Source organism: Sciurus carolinensis, chromosome 5, assembly GCF_902686445.1.
Source record: "Sciurus carolinensis chromosome 5, mSciCar1.2, whole genome shotgun sequence".
NCBI classification, from domain to species: Eukaryota; Metazoa; Chordata; class Mammalia; order Rodentia; family Sciuridae; genus Sciurus; species Sciurus carolinensis.
The window spans coordinates 164,565,356-164,581,384 of NC_062217.1; the positions used below are offsets into that span (position 1 = coordinate 164,565,356).

The 16,029-nt window shown below is 37.8% G+C and overlaps 1 protein-coding gene across 3 annotated transcripts in view; it reads right to left on the reverse strand.

Moving 5' to 3' along the window:
• Positions 1-4,668: 4,668 nt before the first annotated feature.
• The window catches only part of Fam204a (family with sequence similarity 204 member A), a 31,703-nt gene continuing 20,342 nt past the window's right edge, over positions 4,669-16,029 (reverse strand). For all 3 annotated transcript variants that reach the window (XM_047553845.1, XM_047553846.1, XM_047553847.1), the window contains exons 7-8: positions 5,272-5,378; positions 4,669-4,963 (exon numbers count right to left, since the gene is read on the reverse strand). In XM_047553845.1, coding sequence (XP_047409801.1) covers positions 4,912-4,963; positions 5,272-5,378 — 159 coding nt within the window. In that variant the 3' untranslated portion in view covers positions 4,669-4,911. The remainder of the gene's footprint in view (positions 4,964-5,271; positions 5,379-16,029) is intronic.

Below are 16,029 nucleotides of genomic sequence, written 5' to 3' on the forward strand. Positions count from 1 at the left end.
TACAGAACCCAAGGTTACGTTCATTCCTGAGTCACACTCCATCTATAACCCCCATTTCTAGAGTGAGCACAGGAAGTAAAACAGAAGTCAGGGCATCATCCACCCACTCTGACACAAGCTCAGTGGATCAGTCGCTAAGCCTGAGAACTGCAGGTAACTGCTCAGCTAGGCAATCCAGCATCCTGCACATACATATACGCAGGTGACTAAACTGTTAAATTTATTGCATGTGAATTATTTGTATTCAAGAAAAACTCACTGATTATCTAATAACCTATCTAAAAATCAAGTTGTCCAAAACTTGGTTTATATATATTTCCCATTAGACTGTGCTTATGTATCTTTGGGTGTGCCAGAGTTAGCTCAGTAAATGCCACATGGTTAAAGCTGTTCAGTAAACGCTCCTCAGATATCGTGTGGGGAGGAATTCAAAGAAACTCAAAGCTTCATTGTTTGTTTCATTATTTCTTGTGACATTCATAATTACCTCTCCTGGTATCACCCACCTTACAAATGAAAACACTTTTTTTCCCTGGGCAGTCATAATTGTATGCTATCCATCAAACAATAAAACTTTGATAGCTGAGACACATTCAGCCCAAAGATGAAGTGATATATTAACTTCTTGATCACATGCCAGAACTTACAGATGAATATGAAACAGACATCAATAATTACAGCTTGTACTGTAGCTGCTGGTCTCCAAAGCTCTAGGTTCAATGAACAAGTAATGACTGGACAGACACACCCTTCGGAAAGGAGAGGTGGGAAAAGATTACCTCATTCCATACCTGTCACCAAGCAGGCCCCCTGCAGCAATTCAGCAAGAGGCAGCCCGTGGGCCCATGAGGTGGCATAGGCTGCAGCTGCTAGGGTGGTGCCCGAGAATGGGCGCAGAAGGCGAGCTGGCGTAGGATCCCTAGGAGCCAAGTTTCTCTCAGGCCCTGCCCTCCCTCCCCTTCATTCCTGGGCATTTCTGTTTTCTTAAGCAACAGACCTGGGCATAAAACTAAAAATCAATTTCTTAAAAATGCCATCTTGGGAAATTTTTATGCTTTTTCTACTTGAATTTACAAAGGGATTACTAATACCAATAAAAATATAATTATGCCTCAGCTAATTCTTGATTTTACAAGCAGATCTAAAAACACAGTGTACTGCATGACATTTCATCAACTGTCCCACTAGAGCCTGTCACTATGTTCCAGGGACCAAAATCACCAGAGCCAGTGTGACAGGAAGCTTTTCAGAAGGCATCGGCCATATCTGAAGACATTCTGGCAAAATGAACACCCACTGAAGAGTAGAAGGAAGTGCCACTAAGGAGACAACAAACTCACCCCCACATAGTGTGACTCCTAAGTTCTTTTACAGCCACTGGAGCTGCCACACACTGCTCTGCTTATGATCAAAAAATCCCTTCCCTTAAGTGGGTGCTGACGACAGATAATGCCAATGTGTGTGTGTGTGTGGAGTGGGGTGGGGGGGCTTTCCTTTCAAGATGAGTAGTGTGGAGAGAAAATAAAATAATAAAGTAAAAAAATGCAGTTCTGCCAATTGATCAAAATTATACAAAGAACCTCAGCCTCAGAAATGGAAAATGGGTCTCACTAAGTATGCTACAAAGGCCAAGAATGCACACATCTTCATAAAATGTCTCAACAGTTCACTGAAACTTACGCTAACGTATTCTGCTTTACAGCATGTGTCTCTCACTTAGGTCTGAAAGCCCAGAATGATGTTCTCATTGCTTCACAATGAAAGTGTTGCCATGAGTTTTACCTCCAACTTTTTAAAGTACTTTCAGATCTGTTACCAGGTTATAAGGCACTGATGCCACAGATATCAACCTACGTTGGGTTTTGGAAAAAGATTTCCATGTACACATTTTGTCCAAATATTGCTATTTGTTTCATGAAAGTCAGAGTTAAGACTTTAGTAGAGTGTAAATTTTAAGCCAATGAATAAACAGCTGGCTTGACAAAATATTAAATTGACATGCAAAGCATTTGCAACCCTGCCAGATACTAAAAATAAAAGTGACTTCTGCCAGCACAGAAAAACTTGAATTGATCCAGTTGGTTCTGAATTAGATGACTAGGTTTCACTCAGTTAATTTTCCAAAATGGTACCTAACACAACATCAGCTGGTTCTTCTAGACTTTATTCTCTTAAAAAAAATGTATAAATGGCATTTTATTTAAATATCAGCTTCATACAATATTTATTTTCGTAAAACACATTTCTAAAAATGTAATAATCTTTACCTAACAAATAAGAATTTCTCTAAGTTTAATAAACTGAGTTATTAAAATATTTAAAAGATAACACTTTAGACAAAAGGCATGAAGGAAATCAGTAGATTTTAAGTGTGAGGTTCTAAGTTGTTAACTGGTGATAACATTTTATTCCTGTTCTTGGTCTGCCCCTCCCTAATCTGTCTGCCCCCAAAAATAAGTGTTTAAAATATGGAGCCTGAGATTTATGATCAGTTGCAGAAACCTGTTTAACTACTGATTTACAGTCTTGGCTGAGGTATTTAACTCTGTCATCAGAACTAATTATAGCAAGCCTGAGATTATATATTCAAACTCTCCTTTTGGTAAAGGAAATAGAATGTTCTGCTGAAAATCAGAAACATCCTGAGGGCTCCTACACAAGAATGCACTACCAACTTCACTTCTCAGAACCAGGGCTGTAAAGCTCCAAATTACTGTTCTTTAGTAAGCTGTTTTAGCCTAAAGTACTTAAACAATAAATCATAGTTACATTAATGCCATACCAATGGCCTAAAACATATTAATCTCAGTTAACAATAACCGACATTTACATTACTAATCTAATTCAAGCATTCTGGTAGTAGTACATGCACATGTTGAAGCTTCAGGAACTGAAGTTATTACTGATCCAAAAAGAATCCTTATTTCAATGTGATCAGAATGGAGAGGAAAAGTCATTACAGCCCTTGGGCAACAGGGGAACTCTAGGAATAATGCTCCCATTTCACTTTATAATGAGTAAATGTCTAATTTGTATTAAGGCTGATCAAACAAAATTGGTCCCAAATAAGGTTCCAGCAGGGCCAACCTAAGATCCAGCTCCTCCTCCTCTTGAAAATCCTTCCCTTCCACCCACTCTTTAACTGAACCAGTGTTTTGAAGCTTTCCACAACCCACACCCTTAAAAGAGTAGGGACATGGGGGATGGGGCTCCCTTGTCAAGTGAGTCCCCTATTGTATCTGACCCCACCACCACTGTGTTCCACTAAGTTAAAATATTCCACAGACATAACCACGAGCAGGGCAGTTGCTAGCACTGGAGGGAGTGAAGAAGGGCTTCGGTGGCTGGACTTTAGTTAGAGACTCACATCCAACCCTAAAGGATGTCATTCTGGTGAGGCCTTAGGAGGAGAAGAGAGAGAGGGGATGTGCCTGCAGTGGTCCCTAAATGCTAAAGGAAGCACACTGGGGCTGGGGGCGTGGCAGGGGGAAGGCAGATGTAGAAGGGAATGCTCGTCTTGGGGAATACCTACACCACCCAGTGCTCAAAGCCAGTTATTTTTCATACTGCAAACAAAACCGGTGGACTGTGTCGTGGATACCTCCTGCACGATGGATTTGTAGAGGAAAGGTTGCTGCACTCTAAGTTTGTGCTGACCCTTTAGGAGTCTGAAATGGGATGTCGTAGGTAAATGATAATACCTACAAAATGGAACAGGGAATACTAAATTATAAAATACACAACTTTCCAATATCTGGTCTCGATACCTGTTCATGATAAATTACTAGATACACAATCTCCTAAATCTTGCTTTCTCTACACCAGTTTTCCTCAACTACACAGAAGCAAGATATTATTTTTGGACTCTTAAATAACAACTAATTATTCACTTATTCTAGAACAACGAAAAAAGTTAAACACATCACCATAAATGAATAAAGTTTTATTACTACTTATAACATAGCATCAACCATGGACTTCCTTACCAGCTTATCACTGGATTTCTTGAAGCCCTTTCCCATTAGGACTATGAAACACACACCTAATGAAAACTACTTCCTGAGGGACCATTCCTGTCTTTTGCCTCATTCATTCATTCCATCTTTTAAGGAGAAATGGGGAAGAGAAGAAAAATAGACAATTCAAAGTTAGGTTATCTTGAATTATAATTGTCTGCTTAATGTAATTTTACCACTTTCTTTTCCAAGAACCATCTTCCAATTTAAAGAATGACAAGGCCAAGAGATGTTTAGGAAAACATTTCTAGGCTGAGGTGAATTTAAATCATCCTCTAAATATTACATTCTGTCCCCTCTGCATTGTAACCAATCTGAAGGTATGCAAAAATTAATCAATTGCTTTTAATATGTGACTATAAAATATCAACTCTAGTGCCTCCAATAAACAATAAAAAGTTATTTTGATAGCATCAGGGTAATAAAATTAAAGTCATTTGCAAAGACAGCATCAATTGAGACTTATGACTTGCACTTATGACTAATCCATTATAAACAAAAGCTAATCTTAAAAACATAATTCCAGAAAAAGTATAGTTATGCCAAGAACAGATAAGAAAGTACAAGGACTTCACAGGCTATGCTATACCAAACATGTGAAAAGCAAAATTGATTTTATACTGTAGGTCTATACAAATAAATAAATAAAATCCTACTTCTTTTCTTGCATGTATGCTTAGGTTTCTTACATAAATAACAAAAAATGCTTCACTTCATTCACTTCAATAGAATGAACTCCTTAGAAAAAGGCTAAAAAGAATTGATAATAACTCCAAAGTTTTATGCTTATTTTTTCTACTTCTATCAATTTCTTGACATATTTAACCTAAGTAGGAAAATCTTTTCAGTAAATGGAGCACACGAGTCTGCAAGTGTCTTGAAGAACTCTGACAAATTACATATATCCCATGTTGCTTTTGGTTTCCCATCTCTTCTTTGCTTCAAATCTAAAAGGAAGAACATAAAAATTTCAATTTTTTCTAAACTAAAATAATTTGCTATAGTAACATGTTTACTAAGTGACCAAAGTCAAAACAAATGTAAAAACCACACATATTCCATTGCTTAAAAAATAAACACCAAACAGGATAAAGACATGCCTCCATATTTGTAATCTGATAAAATTCAGCAAAGATACAAAGAATAAAGTAAGTAACAGCTATCTACAAAGTGGATACATAAAATGTCTGAGTAGGCTTTCTGCAATTCCCAGGAGACCAGCAGAAATCCTACCACAAATCTGAAGTGAACTCACCCCCATGCAAGTTTCTTCTTTTTTCGGGCTGCCTGCGAGTTTTCAGCCTCCTTTTTGGCTTTTACAAACTTGTGACAGGCGATTGCTTTGGCAATTTTTACACCAAGCTAAGAATTACAAAGAAGAAAAAAAAATGTGAAAATAAATATTCTAGCTACTACAAGAATTATAATAATACCAATAACTGAGAATGTGTGGGTAAGAAAGCTGTGTCTAAAATGAGAAATCCTATGCTCAGGTCCCTTGAATAAAGAAGAATGAATACACAGATATAGTCCATATCTCCCTACCCTCCTAACACTCTCTACCCTAGCTGCGCGGTCTCCCGGATGGAAATCCTTCCCAAACGGAGGCCCCTTGAGGGTCCACAAAGGTAGTAATGAGGCTCTTCAAGCTACCCCAGCATTTTAGTCGGCTGAACGGGAATTTGCCCTGATAAGGCTGCACAGACTGACAGAGACATCAACTTTCTTTGCTCTGGGCTAGAATTACAGCAACTCAGTACGGTCACACCAGTTATCTCATGCTGATCAGGAGCGCTGATTGGCAGTCACAGATGGGATTAATAAAACATGGGAAAGCTAATTACTACTTCATAAATGCACTCTGCAGGATGGGCAACAGCTTTTAAGTATCTGGGAGAGAAAAGAATATAAGGGGTGTGAGGAAGTGAAAAGGCTGGACCCCAGGACCCAGGCATTCCCTGGGCAGGGCCCTCTCGTACCTGCCTAATGTCCAACTGCCAGTCCCACAACTCCACTCAGAATAACCCTCCCAGCCCCAAAAGTCTTCTCTGACTCATCCTACAGCAATTCTTGCTTCTGCATTTCTCTAGTCCTTTGCTGGCTGCAGAGCTTTTCCCCACAAAGTACCTCCAGGTCAGGGATGCTGATTAGTTTCCATGGGCTCCTATTTTAAAATGCCCAGCATACAGGGATGGCTCAATCAGATCTGTTGAGAACCCAGATTAACAATAAAGGTTAAAAACTTCTCTTTCCAGTGTTTGTTTTTCGTATTCCTTCGCTCGACCTAATGCTTATTAGTAGAAAGGCAGACCTGGGAGAGAAGAAAGGACCTGGAAGCCACCCTAAAGACAACTCATCAAAGCCTGAACTTTAAGGATCTTCTTGCCAATAGGAAGGCACTGTAGGAGGTTAAGAGCACATGTGTGAGGACAGAAGCCAAGTTAGACAAGCAAGGTCTGGCATGCTTGACATGTCTTTCAGCTTATCTTGGAGAACAGTCTCCTTTAGGGCAAAACAGACAAGTGGTAATCAAGCACTGGTTGGCGCTTATAAATGGGAGAAAAATAGATCTGATTTTCAGTTAAGAATATGTATATCAAACATAGGCAAATGGAAGGAAGCTGACAATCAAACCAAGGTGCTGAACCGGTCAACACCAATAGGACAGCCACTGAAGAAGGAATGACTAATTGTGACTTGAGAGCTCACCTGAGAAAGTAGACCAAACTTAGCGTACGCTCAAAACTCAAACCGATGTGAGCAATGCTGTCATCATCTTTTTCACGAGAACATTTATTACACAATGCTTATGACAGCACAACTGCACGATTTGCCAGGTCTGTTCTAGGTGCTGGAGACACAGCACTGAACCGACGAGGCTGCCTTTCAAGCTGCGGGCGGGGAGAGCAAGGCACCTCAGCTGGCTTTGTTCTTCTTTCACTCCCAGCTCTTTATCATAGAAAAATTCACCTAAACCAACCACAAGAAGGCTAAGGATCAAAGGGCTGTAGCATCATCATCTCAGGAAAAATGAAGCTCTGGATGGATGCTGCGGCATCATTTTTCATTAAGATGGAATTCCTACCCACTGAAAAACCATGTGTGATCCCAGAGAGACATCAAGTTAGCACCTACTGGGTTAGGCTAGTCACCACTGCAGTACCAAACACATTCCCATCCCACCGGCTAAACTTTCACTCATTTGCTTAAAGTCCTCATGGATGCACAGGCCTTTCCATCTTGTGCTGCCAAGTCCCTCCGCACCTGGCCTTCACATTCAACATGGCAGAAGGAGAGCCGGAGGGTCTCATACCAGCCCTGAAATACTTTCATCCCACAGTGACACACATCATTTTTGCTCATAGTCCATTGGTCACAATTGCTCACATAGAAATATAAAGGTACAACAGGACACTAGGGGAGCAGTATGCACACCTAAGTAGCCATCTTCTGCCACAAAACACGGCTTTCATCCTGAGTTTAAGATGTACAACAGGCTGCCCCCATTCACACTGAACCTATAAAGGTAAAACATAAAAATCTGTACTTTGGGGGCTGGGGTGTGGTTCAGTGGTAGAGCACTAACCTACCACGTGAAGCCCCTGGGCTCCATTTCCAGTACCAGGGGGAAAAAAAATCTGTATTTTTTCCATTAACTCCATTCCTATGTATTTATATAATCAAATGCAAATATGATATATAATACAGTTTTTCCATCCACTCAGAGACTCACTCAGGTAGCTGATCTTGTATTTAAATTAAGCCTAGACTTTGGGTAAGAAATAAAAACAATTTGAACCCTCTCTGCTATATGCCACTAGCCATGTGAGAAAATCACGTTCTGAAACTGTTGTAAAAATTAAGCTTTACATTTTAAACTTATTGAAATTTCCCATATGGGTTTCCTGGATTCAAAAAGACAAACCAAGGAGCATCTCAGTGTGTGTGAACTTGCAGCCACTTGACTCCTGTGGACTCTTCACCTCAACACACTCTCCACTCCAGGAACGGAAACTCTCCTGTGTCTCAGCAAGGCCACAGCCAGACCCAGCACAGCACAGGCTCAGCACACACCACCTTAACACCTAGTAGAAACTTGTTAAAAATGACTCGTCAGAATGCATCAGACAAGTGTGCACACAAGAGGGCTCCGTCATTTTGTGAACTAAATAAATACAAGCAGGTATCAGGTACCTAGAAACACTCAGACAGATGGACCTGTTCCTGTAAAAAGTATACTTTCTAACTGTACCTTACCGTGGATTAGGCTAAATGGAATGCTCTTCAACTGATAAACGTTAAAGGAAGCTGGTCTATGTATTTTTACAGAAAACTGTTTAAGCTTGTAATGATGGTGAAAAGTCATAGTCCTTCACAAGCTTAAAAATGAGTGTTTCACTTATTTCTTTGAGGAAAGAAAAAAGAACAAGAACTATCTGGAAATGCAAAAGGATAACAAGGCCTCAATGGAAAAGACGGTTGAAGGAAAAATGCAGTTTTCCCAGCAAGATGACTATCCCGCGTTCCAGAATATAAAAGAATATCGCGCTGTTTCAGTATTACAAACAAATAAAACAGGCCGACAAGAATCCCCCTTTTGCTTCTATAAAAAGAAAAATGCATCTTCCTGCCCAATGTAAACATCACAAAAGCTTGGTCAATGATTTTTACATTAAAAAACTGTTTCAGGTCATCAGATAACTACAGCAACACAATGTAGGAAGCAATTTTTTTAAATGAATAAAAAAATATACAGAGTTTCTTGTATGTGTAGCCAAAGTATCAGCATTTTCCATATAGAACATCCAATATTTTGCTGCATTTTAATTAAGGTGTCTAAACATTATCACAAAGAACTGCAAATTGGTCAGAGCATGCGGTAAGGAAAATTAAGCTCTAAAGGCTTTTTATCACCATATTTCAGGAACCAAGGGTGTAAAATGTTCTAATTTGGGATATATTAAAAGCCATAAAAGGTCTTTCAAAAAGATTAATGGTACTTTGCTTGGATTTAAGATAAGGGCTTTAGCTGGTTGGAAAAGCAGGGCCCTGGCTGGACCCTTGAGGCATTCATCTTTACAGCCACTTGGAAGATTTGTAAAAGCGTCTGCATAACCTCAAGCAAATGCACGGCGACATTTTTTTAATTCCTTTCAATTTTACAGGTTTAGCATGTGTAAATCATATTGGGTTGTAAAATAGATATAATGGCACATCCTTATAGCACGGTACAGATTTTTTAAAGACAAACTTCAAAATAAAGTTCGTTTTGCTTGGAAAATGTTGTCATTATAAAGTTTGCTGATAATCATTTGAAGCATCTGATTCAAACAGCTTAATCTTGCACAACTATAAACTTCTTATCCATTTCATAAAATATTTTACTCATCTCAAAATTACTAGCTTGTAACAGATTTATGAAGTTTTCCTCCCTTTTGAACACTTTCAAGGCACTTATTTAAAAATACCAATTATCATACTTTAACTTTTTATGGAATAATAGGTCTCTATGAAAAATATTTATGCCATTCTCTTTTGTTCTTTAATTAAATGAAAACAGATGTTTTCTGAAGTAAAGCGGAACCATTACTGGAGTACTTAAAGTGTTAAGGTCTTTAATTTTTATATCAGTTTGGTCGACAATTCCTGATTGTCTTTACTCAAGCTCAACATTAATGTCAAGCAAGTTACCTAGGAGACGAAAGAGATCAAAGAGACAAAAAACCCTCCAATGTCTGATTAATCAAGCCTGCAAACAGCTTATTTCTTTTAGCCTGCATGCAAGTATGAAAATGAGATTCTGGGAGCCGAACATTGTGCAGATTTGTTCATTCTTATCAGAACAAAGCCAGCGGCAGCTTATTTCATGGATCATTGGCACTGTCATCAGTGCTACACAGAACGGGTGACAGCTCCTCATTTTGAGGCTTGAACAAAATTAGCAAAAAGTCGGCACAAATTAGCCTCTCATCTTTTTAGTAATATGACATTATTCATTTACTTTTTATCCAATTTTTAATTTTTTCCTTGTCAGCTATCCCTTTCTAGTGTCTCTCGCATGGCATCATGAAATGCCTTCTAAAAAACAAGCAAAGAAATAGCCAAAGTTGAAATAACATGCAAAGTTCAAGAAGCAAATACAAACAAGCACTTCCAATGACTGGTAAGGCTATGTTTTTAAAAAACTTTAAAAACTTTGCAGTAATAATTGATTTTTAAAACAGCTCACTCAGACTGCCATGCAGTTAGGGAGTATATGAAATTGCTAAGTATACTTCAAGAATATAATGTGACTAATGGGTTCACTCATTCCACAACTGCATATGGTATGTGCTCCAGTAAACTCAGGATGTCCACATGTGGACTGGCACCTTTCTCCCCAGGATACCTGAAAAGCCAACCCTCGGACGACAGCAAATAAGCGAAGCCACATCTAGTCATTTAACTCTGATTCTAAATCAAGTCATTTTCTCTATTAGAGGAAGTAAGTCGGTTTCACTGGCATCTTAAAAGGTGCAAGTAGAGCTGGCACGTGTTTGCATCTGTTTGTGCACTGCATGAATCTACCTGTGTGTACAACTGTGCACACAACTCGTTTATTTGTAACTACAACTTCATGTCACTTTATTCAAAGCACAACTCATAATCCTGACTTTAAAGCACATCAAAATATACACATAAACACAAACCAATCTTTTATCATATATGGGACAAACAGATATACACACCCATACATGATGTAATTCAAATACTCAACTCTGATTACATAACGAAATAGTTTATATAACACCTGTTCTAATGGTGATTATTAAAGCTTCAAGTTAAAGATAGATTACAGCATTCCAAAAGGAGAAAAGATGCTATACTGTTGAAATTACTCCTGGATAGAGACATTTATAGTCAAGCAACTTATTCCATTCATAAGGGAAAAAAGCATTAAAAAATTAACCATAAGCTGTTAGATGCTTTACACAGCCCCCATAAGAAAGACAGTTTTTAAAAAGAACTGTAGTACTGTTTTCAGCAATTTCTTTATCTCTGTTCTTCTAAGTAAGAAAGCCTATTAACAAGCTTTGAACTTAAAATCACATTTACAATAATGTGCCATCAACAGTTTTATAAGCTAATTAGAAAAAGATTAATTAATGACTGGCTGCTAATAAAATGGCAATCATGAAGAAAGAAACCAAGGGTGCTAAGCTTCAACTACCACCAATTAAGAGCTAATTACAAACAAATTATATATGTGTTTTGCTGTGGGCTTTAATTTACTAAAATGGTTTTAATTAAAAGAGAAAACATGCTGATTAATTGAACTGCAGAAAAAATCTACAGTATAAACTGTGCTTTGTCTGTCTCTTTAATTAGACTTGTAACATCTGAAATCTTTTTTTTAAGGTTAGTTAAAAGCACAGATAAACATAATTAAAAGAGAGCAGAAGGACTGCCATTGGAGGTGATCACCCAGTCAGACCCCAAAGGTCAGAAGAAAGCCTCCACAGTGCAATGAGATCCGAGTAAGCACACCTAAAACCCGAGAGGAAAGGCCATCACTGAGCACCACTCTTACTTTTCTGAGGCTAACATGTTCCTGCTTCAAGGCTGTGCAGTTTTATGGGAATGAACATATCTTCAGAGGAGATGTGAAGGAATGCATCAGCCTCCCATGCTGGACGGACAGAGCTTATTTTCCATCTATTGTGCTAAGTGTTCACCTCCAGGTAATGAATGAATTGCTTATAAGAAGTAAGGAGAACAAGGCTTCGAAGAATTAAAATAACCATTTAAGCCCCAGACTATATTCTGACTACAAAATGATACATGGAGGAACCCTGAAATTAAAAAGCAGTGAGAGATGACCAAAGTTAATGAAAGAGAATCAGCTCTCATGATCCTCAGCAGACACACCCGCCTCCGGAAGGAAGGCAGCAGCCCCCACTCCCTAGGTGGCTGATGAGCTGCAGAGCAGCAGCAGCAGTGGAAACAACCTATTCAGTGAGAGGGCTTTTCCTCCCCAGTGTCCTATGTTCTTTCCCACTGCAAATCAGTGAAAATTTATCAAAAACAAAATGGTCCTAACCTCTACTGTCTAACTGGAAAGACAGTAAACAAAAGTAAGGAATCAAAGGCAGAGTAAAATTTCAGAGAGACAGAAAATACACTTTTCCAGAGTATCTGCAGACATTAATCTATATAAAATAATTTAAGTAAAAAAGAACCAGGTGCTTTTAGAGCAAACCTACAGTTGGGCTGTATCCATCATACACATCCCAGTAATAGCAATGAAATAATCTCATTCCATAAAAATAAAATGTTGATGTAGAGCTGTTTAAATCCTTAATATATACAAATAAATGATATTCACTACATTTTTACTGTTTAGCCAGTCTTCAGTGTCTAGAAATCACAATAATTAAAACAGTAGAAAGGACCTGCCCTTCTTCAGAAGAGTTACAGGTTCCAGGGATAAATTTTTATAATGGCTAATTGGAATACGCTGTTCAGCTTTATATCTGAGCAAATTGTTTTATTTTAAAAACACGGTTGTCAAGATTATTTCTACACAAAGAAAGTATCCACAAAAATGAGAAGCACAATTCTGCTCTCTGGCCTACAGAATGAAGGGTTTAGAATCTCACTATGCTTCACTATGTCTTTTAATTCAGCTTTCTTTAGTTTTTGTTGTTTTGGTGCAAACATAACCACACTGACTGCAAGTAACTTTAAACTTAAGTTTGACAGCATCTCTAGTTTAAAAATTTAAACAAATGCTTCAAGTTAAAACTCTAGATGTGACAACAATTCAGGTAGTTTGATAGGTATATCTGTCAAAATTATATTATTTGAGAAGGGTGTGTGTGTTGGGGGTGTGTTTCAAGCTCCTAATCCACAAAGAGCACTTACATCTAAATAAAACTGCTGAAATGAAAGGGTGAATCAGTCAAACCCTCTCAGGGGAAACCAAAGTCTAACGACAAACTGCCCTGGAAAACCCGTACGCTGGAACAAGCGCTACAGTATGCAGAACACTTCTGAGAAAGGACTACTTTTTGGATGCTAACATAAAATGTAGGACCTGTCTCAAATGTACATACATAGCTCTGGTTAATGAAAACACTTTCAGATTTTCTGGAAAATTAGAGTATAAGCTACAAATTAACAACAGTCTGCCCAAATTTAAAGAGCATTTAATTCACTTAGCTATGACAGAAGGTAACTTAAACTTTAGTTTTTAAAAAAGCCATTCCTACCCTTATTTAAATATTAACAAACTATTAGTACTTTGTTAACTTTAACTGCTTTGCAATCCAAAAATTTAGGTTGTCTATTTGTAATAAAATTAAATTCCTGGTTTAACTCATCCTATCCACGTAATATTTACTTACATATATAAAGAGAAAATATTAAAATTATATATATGTATAATCATTTCTACCTGTGATACTTCAATTAGATTCTAAATGACTATTATGTTCAACAGCAAGTCATTACTTTGGGTCCTCGGTTTTAAAATCAAGAAAATGAACTTCAGAATATGAAATATTTTATATCATTTACTTAAATGAAAGGTGTTGGCTTTTGGCCTTGGCCAAAGATGGCAGTGGATTATAACTAAAGTATCTCAGACATGAATATTAATAAGTTGCAAATCATCAAAAAACAACATAACTCTTTCCAATTTGCACTAAACTGTTTTATGCTACAGTACAAAGCACTGGTGTTTTCGAAAAGTCAAATTTACACAGTGTGGCCAAAGATCATTGTATTTTCGTTACTTTAAGGACATAAGCAATACAAAGCTCAAATAAATTATAGGGAACCCCTATTCGTTTCTGCCCTGACACTGTACAGGTAAAAATGAAATCCACCTGGGTAATATAGTTAATGTAGGTACAATGAACCTGATGGTAAGAACACATTGTTCTGCCAGACCAATTATTTTTATCTCTAGCATCTAAAATGAAGATGCTAAGAGAAAAATTCTCTTTGCAAAATGTGAAATTCAACCTAATTGCTGCCTACTTGATTAAATTTAGGTTTTAGCACTTAATTGCAGAACACTTGCTTCTACTGGTTTCTATAAATTGGTACATATATTGTGTTGAAGATAATATGTCAGAAAAGACATTACCAAAGGATCATATCAATAAATAGAATGTACTTCCAAGGTTAAGGTTAACAAGCCACAAATACACTCAATACTTGTGTGCATATACTTTAAAAAAAAAAGACATTTTATTCAAATTAGAAGAGTTTTATGGGTATGACACAAACATTAAGTATATGTCTCCACTTCATTTCTCCTACAAGACTGTTAACAGCAACAAAGTGTTCAACCAACAGGCGGGACAGTCTCAAGGCAACCCATTAAGACATGGCAAAACCAAAGATGACAGACAAGCTAGGCTTCAAACACATGAACTTGGGCCATTCCCCCAAACCAGACTCTGCATCTCCTTAACATCATCATTGATTTAAGGGAATGTGTTTCTGGAAAATCATGTGCTTGCTGTGTCACAATGATAGCACAGTGACAGGCTTATTTTGGCACACTTTTTTTTCTTTCTTCGTTTCATTTTGTTTTATAAGAACTGTTTTCAAGGACTATTCTCTACTTTTGGCTTCATTTTTCTCAAAACTAATGCTGCCCGATTGGTTTCACAGGCTTATAAATGTTAAACATCAAAAATTAGCTTCCCTTATTATGGCTGGAAAAGGCTTTAAGAACTCTGGGATCTGTGCCTCTGAGCAAAGGCTTTATCAGCAGGTCCCAGTCGCTGCTTCTTGAAAAAAGAAAATGCTACTGATTAAAAACCAACATACCTGATTTCCAAAAGCACACCTACCGGGCACGTGGACACACAGATTCATAAAGTTTCTGTCCCAAACTCATGCTTACTTCTCAAAATCCCCTCTCCGTATCCACAGTGACTAGCGCCAACAGGATGAATAAGAAAATTTAAATCTCAAACTATTCATTCAAAAATTCCATCTGCATCAGTTTTTCTTCATGGGTGCTTAATTAATGTGGCCTCAGTATCTTTCCAGAATCTATGTCTGAACAGCATTTCTTCAGATGTCTTTTCACTTACCAGGGAAAAGGTAGCGGGCCCAAATTATTGTTTTCTCTTTTATTTAGAATTCTTTAATCCCACACTAAATAACTTTAATTTACCGTAACAAAGCATTATATTTGCATGGAAGTAAAAAGAAAAATGTTTCCCATCTTCATAAGTGCTGAAAATATGTATTTAAAAAAAACCCTCATTTATCATAAAGTGCACCACGAAGTAACGGCCCTTTAAGTGAAAAACACCTAGTTGATATTATAAAATGTCCATTCTAAAACAAGATAACAAAATGCCAAAAATCATCACATAAACACCCCTTCCAGAAGCCTCTTCAGCACTGCTTCCAGGTACTTCACCAGGAAGCTTCACAGTGCACACGGCAAGGTCAGCTCACCTGGATGGGCACAGCAGGTGAAGCGAGGTCAGTAATGCAATCCAGGTGTGCAGAGTGTCAATCAGCGACCCCTTCCCAGCCCAGAACTTCATGTAGGAAACTGTCCACATTTATTGGTTTAACATGGACACAGAAAGGATTCTATAATCCAATATCTCACTTCAGCCAAATTTTAGATTTGGTTTGCCAAGTAAAGGCAAAAAGTACAATCAATTCATGCTTTAAAAATCTAAAGTCACTTGTTAATCATCATTAAGCAAGAAAGGAATCAGTAATGAATATTAAAACTAGAAGGCCCAAGTATGAGAAAAAATGTCCACAGTCTCAGATTACCTCCCATCTCTCCAAAGACACTCACTCATTACAAAACAGATACACCACCCTAATCAAATACTCAAAGTAACACCATCAATAAATGGAACAAAGAGCTAGCATGTGCCTCTGAATAGCTTGCACTGAGAAGGACACATGACCAGTTTTGTGATTTTTCGGCCCAAAACACACAGCCTGAAGTCAATCTGAGGAAGCATCAGGCAGACCAAAGTTG